General features: G+C 41.5%; 1 protein-coding gene across 1 annotated transcript; it reads left to right on the forward strand.

Moving 5' to 3' along the window:
- The first annotated feature begins 1,507 nt into the window (after positions 1 to 1,507).
- LOC120689002 (pre-mRNA-processing factor 40 homolog A-like) lies at positions 1,508 to 2,218 on the forward strand. The gene has a single exon (XM_039971354.1). It carries the CDS (start codon positions 1,508 to 1,510, stop codon positions 2,216 to 2,218), a length of 711 nt encoding a protein of 236 aa, XP_039827288.1.
- Positions 2,219 to 6,000: the final 3,782 nt, after the last annotated feature.

The following is a 6,000-nucleotide window of genomic DNA, read 5'->3' on the forward strand; positions in this document are numbered from 1 at the left end:
CTTTCCTCTCTCTCTCTCCTCGACCAACCTCGACTCCAAAACATTAAATTCTCCACTTCTCTCCATCCTAGAGTTTGATTCTTGCAAGGAATCACCTAGGGATTGAGAGGAAGTGAGCTTCGAGGTGTGATTCGAGAGCACTCCGTGAGCTAGTACTTCATCTCAAGAAGCATTTGAAGCAATCTCGATTCGTCGATTCGCGTTTGTTACTCTTGGAGCTTTGCTCCTAGACGGTTAGAGGTGCCGGTGAGCTCCCTTTCCTTTGTGGTTGAGCCTCCGGAAGTTTGTATTACCCGTCCTTTGTGGACTTTTGCTAGTGAGAACCTCAATCCTCCTAAGTGGTTGATTGAGTGAGGGAAAGGGTTAAAGGGCAACCCTGCTCTTTGTGAGCACCTCAACGGAGACGTAGCTCCGTTGTGGAGTGAACTTCGGGATAAATCTTGTGTCAATTTCATTTTTGTTGTATTTATTGTTTGTGAGCTAATCTTGACTTGATCTACTTGTTAGTTGCATTTCCTTTGTGCTAAAGTGACTCACAGGCTTGGTTACATTATTTATCAACTTTGTATTCAAAGGGAATCGTCAAAAGATAAGTAAATTTTAAATCTCGAGCAAGATTTTTCCCCCCTGTCGGATCATTCGACCCTAGGTCGGATCATCCGGGCCTGACAAGGACCGGATCATCCGACCCTAGGCCGGATCAGCCGAACCTAACGTTTTTCTGCCAAGTTTTTCATGAAATTTTTAAACAGACCTATTCACCCCCTCTAGGCTTAGTGTCGATCCTTTCAATTGGTATCAGAGCCTAATCTCTTGATTAAGGCTTAACCGCTTAGGGAAAAACACTATGGTCGATGAGACTTCCGCAAGTAGTAGTGGTGCTCCATCCGCATACGAAGTCAATGATAGTGACTTCGAAGTCAGTGATGTTGAAGGTGACATGACTGAGTAAGAAAAGGCAATCAAGCGAAAAGAAAAGATCAAGAAGAAGATGCGTGAAAGGGTTGAAAAGAAGGCTCTAGCTCTTTTTAATGAGAAGATGAAGAAGGATCAATAAGGATTTCACTCTATGTCTCGTACATACGATAACTCAAATTTTCAATCCTCCAACCTCTCGTTCTCTACCGTTCCAATGGGCAAACCTCCTCACTTTGAAGAAATCGATTTTGCACGTTGGAGTGATGACATGCAAGTGCATTTGTATGGACTTAACTCACATCTTTGGACCATTGTGTGTGTTGGTGTGCCTCAACTCGGAGAAGGCGAAGTGGTTAATCCGGAACACGAGCATGACTTGTTTCGCAATGCCCAAGCCGTGAGAGTCATCAAAAGTTCTCTTTACACAATGGAATACAACAAAGTTAGAGGAATGATAAGTGCAAAAAAGATTTAGGAAACTCTCCAAATGTCACATGAAGGCAATGATGAAGTCAAAGAAGGAAAGATTGATCTTCTTCAAGGAGAGTTGGAAGCATTTGTCATGAAGAAGGATGAAACCCTTCAATAAATGCATGATAGGCTCACTCTTCTAGTTACCGAGATTAGAACTCTTGGTAGCAAAGATTGGGATGATTTCAAGGTCACTAAGAAGATGCTTAGAGCATATGCACCCAAAAATTCAATGTTGGCAACCATCATTAGAGGCAAAGAATCATATAGAAAGATGAAGCCAATCAACTTGTTGAATGAGTTGCAATTTCATGAGATGAATGATCTAGATGTGGCCAAGTCAATTAGTCAAGATGAAGTCAAGACTATTGCTCTCAAGGCCGAACCTAGCAAGACGTTTGAAACAAGTGAGAAATCGTCAAAGCAAAAGAAGAAAGTTGAGTCAAGTGATGGAGATAGCACCGATGAAGAAGCTGCCATGATGGTGAAAAACTTCAAAAAATTTATGAAGAAAAGAAACTTCAAGAGAGGGACCAAACAAAGAACATGCTACAAGTGTGGTGAAAAAGATCATTTCATAGCGGATTGTCCTCAAAATGACAATGATGAAAATGAAGACAAGAAGCACAAGGACAAGGGCAAGGACAAGAGTTATGACAAGGAGAAGAGGTACAAAAAGAAGAGCAAAGAGTATAACAAGAAGCATGGCAAGGCTCATGTTGGTGAAGAGTGGGAGTCTAGCAACGACTCCGACAATGAGGGCACCGCATCTCTTGCCTTGCTCTCTACATCATCAACACCAAAGCTCTTTAAACAACCTCTACGATGATGAAGATGGAAGCCCTATGTGCCTTATGGCACAAGGGACTAAGGTATCAAACTATGCCAACTCTCCATCCTCTCCTACCTCCATATCTAGTGAAGTAGAAAATGATTTAGAGGAAGAGGAGGCTCAACTCAAAGAAAACTTATGGAGAAATTAGAGAAAAAGAAAGAGATGCTTAGAGAACAAGAAGAATTGCTCATCCTTGAGAAGGAGAGAAACCTTGCTCTAGAAGAATCTTTAGCCAAGGAAAAAAATAAGGTTGAGAAATTGGCAATGGACTTGTCTCTTGCCAATGACTCAAATGTGAGAATGTCAAAGGATCATGCCATGACAAATGATTCACTTGTTAGCCTAAAGAATGCTCATAGTAAACTTCAAGAGAGGCATTCACGCCTTGAAGATATTTACAAAAATCTCGAAGTGAATTATAGCACTCTTTGGGAGAAAACCAAGTCTAATTTCAAAGCTACTCTTGACTCTAATGCCTCCACTAGCAAAGGGTGCTTGAAATATCATAATCATGATATAAATGATTGTGTTACTAACCTTGCCAAGCTAGAAGAAGCAATCAAGGCCAAAGATGCTCAAATTTACAAGTTGAACATGCTAGTTGGAAAGAGAAACCTTAAGCCAAAGAGTGATTTTGAATCACACCAGGCTTATAACACGGCTCAAAAGTTTCCAAGCATTTATGATGGACTTGGCTACACAAGAGGAAATAATGCAAATGGTTATAAGATTGTGAATGGCAAGTCCATCCCTCTTTGGAAGAAAGGAGCAAATCTTGGTGATTTGATGACCATGGCTCACCATGGCACAAAGATGAGTGTTGATTAAGGTAAGAACAAGGTAGAGAACACAATGAAAGTCAACACAAGCAACAAGAATGTGACCTCCCATATCACGCAACTACTCTATTGACTATACCGTGGTGATTCAAAATGGGAAGATGGTGGTCAAGTACATTGGTGCTCACACAAGGAAGTTGAGGAGTGTGTGGGTGCCCAAGATGGCTTATGCTAACCTTGAAGGACCCAAACAAGTTTGGGTACCTAAATCTTGAGCCTTACTTTGTTTTGTAAGCATACTGCTTCGGTGGAAGCGCATGGTTGATTGATAGTAGTTGTTCTAATCATATGATCGGGGAGAAGAACTTGTTCACTTCATTGGAAACAGATGATATACCTAAAGAAACTATTGTCTTTGGAGACAATAGCAAAGGAGAAGTGATCGGTTTGGGTAAAATCGCTCTTGCTCATAATAATTCAATTAATGATGTTTATTGGGTTGAAAAGTTGGGATACAATTTTTTGTCCATCTCACAACTTTGTATGATGGGCTATAATTGTCTCTTTACTAACGAGGGTGTGACCGTCTCTAGAAGGGAGGATTCCTTTATTGCTTTTACGGGTCTTTTAAAGGGCAAAGTTTATCTTGTTGATTTCTCTAAGGAGAAAATTGAGCCTAAGACTTGTTTAGTGGCAAAATCCGATTGGGTTGGCTTTGACATCGCCGCCTAGCCCATGTTGGCACGAGGAACTTGGCCAAACTTCAAAAGGGCGGGCACATCCTAGGACTAACCAATGTTGTATTTGAGAAAAATAGGTTGTGTAGTGCATGTCAAGTCGGAAAATAAGTTGGTGCTCCACGTCCTCCCAAGAACATCTTGACGTCATCAAGACCATTGAAGCTTCTACGCATGGTTCTATTTGGGCCAATCACCTACATTAGTATTGGCGGTAACAAATATGGTCTTGTTATTGTTGATGATTTTTCTCGTTTCACTTGGGTATTCTTTGTGCATGACAAGAACTAAGTACAAAGAATTATCAAGAAATTTATTAGAAGAGCTCAAAATGAATTTGAATTGAAGATCAAGAATGTTAGAAGTGACAATGGCTCGGAATTCCGAAATACCGATGTTGAGGAATATCTTGATGAAGAGGGAATCAAGCATGAATTCTCCGCTCCATATACACCTCAACAAAATCGAATTGTGGAGAGGAAGAATAGGACATTGATTAAAGCCACAAGAACCATTCTTGATGAGTATAAAACTCCGGATATCTTTTGGGCCGAAGCAATCAACACGGTGTCATGCCATCAATCGTCTCTATATCCACAAGTATTTGGGCAAGACACCCTACGAAATAATCACCGGTAACAAGTTTAAGGTGCACTACTTTCGAGTTTTTGGTTGCAAATGTTACATACTTAACAAGAAAGACAAAAGCTCAAAGTTTGCACCAAATGTTGATGAAGGTTTTCTATTTGGTTATGGTACTAATGAATATGCCAATCGTGTTTTCAACAAAACTACCGGTGTTGTTGGGACCACGGTAGATGTGAAGTTTGATGAATCCAACGGCTCTCAAGTTGAGCAAGTTGATATGAATCTTGTAGATAATGAAGAACCACCAAATCTAGCAATCATGAGAATGGGCTTTGGTGAAGTAAAGCCACGAGAAGAAAAGGGAAATGCTACGATTGAAGCAAGAAATGACGACCCATCATCATCCACTAGAGTTGAGCCATCAAGCTCTCAAGTCCCTCAAGATCAAAGTCATGATCATGGTGACGATGAAGAACATGGCATGGATCAAGGGGGAGCACAAGGTGAAGAAACTCAAGTAGAAGCACCTCAAGTTGAAAGAGATGATGATGGTGAATCTATTCAATCACAATGCCAAGTGTCTCATCCAAGAGTGAATCAAAGTGTTTAACGGGATCATCCCGTTGACAATATTCTTGGGAGTATCCGAAGAGGGGTAACTACTCGTTCTCGCTTAGCAAGTTTTTGTGAACATTACTCGTTTGTTTCCTCTTTGGAACCTCTTAAGGTAGATGAAGCACTTAGTGATCCGGATTGGGTAATGGCTATGCTAGAAGAGTTGAACAACTTCACAAGAAATGAAGTTTGGGAATTAGTGCCAAGACCCAAGCAAAATGTCATTGGAATCAAGTGGGTTTTCCGAAACAAGTAAGATGAACACGGCATTGTCACAAGAAACAAGGCTAGATTGGTTGCTCAAGGTTTCACTCAAATTGAAGGCTTGGATTTTGGTGAAACCTATGCTCTGGTGGCTAGGCTTGCATCAATTCGGATATTGCTAGCCTATGCCGCTCATCATGATTTCAAGTTATATCAAATAGATGTCAACAGTGCTTTCTTGAATGGACCACTCTCCGAGCTAGTTTATGTAGAGCAACCCCCGGGCTTTGAAGACCCCAAGCATCCCAACTACGTGTTAAAGCTTCATAAGGCGCTCTATGGGCTTAAGCAAGCTCTTAGAGCATGGTATGAATGCCTTAGGGAATTTCTTCTCAAGAACAGTTTTGTAATGGGCAAAACCGATTCTACACTCTTTACTCAAAAAGTAGATAAAGATCTTTTTGTGTGTCAAATTTATGTATTCAAAGGGAATCGTCAAAAGATAAGTAAATTTTAAATCTCGAGCAAGATTCTTTCCCCCTGTCGGATCATCCGACCCTAGGCCGGATCATCCGGGCCTGACAAGGACCGGATCATCCGACCCTAGGCCGGATCATCCGAACCTGACGTTTTTCTGCCAAGTTTTTCAGGAAATGTTTAAACAGGCCTATTCACCCCCCCTCTAGATCTTCCGTCTTGCCAATCTTGCACCGATAGCCTTGCCAGTCTTGCCAATCTTCCGTGCGCCCGAACCTATGGGTTTTGGCAACGTGGTATAGCCGCTTTGGTCGAGGATGACTCGCTTTGTCGCTGGGAAGACACACATGGCAGCAATGACCGGACCATGGTGGCT

This window comes from Panicum virgatum, chromosome 9N (genome assembly GCF_016808335.1).
Source record: "Panicum virgatum strain AP13 chromosome 9N, P.virgatum_v5, whole genome shotgun sequence".
Taxonomy (NCBI): Eukaryota; Viridiplantae; Streptophyta; class Magnoliopsida; order Poales; family Poaceae; genus Panicum; species Panicum virgatum.

Excerpts from the sequence above, each read along its gene's own strand:
- LOC120689002 (XM_039971354.1), top strand. The coding sequence starts at position 1,508 with ATGCATGATAGGCTCACTCTTCTAGTTACCGAGATTAGAACTCTTGGT.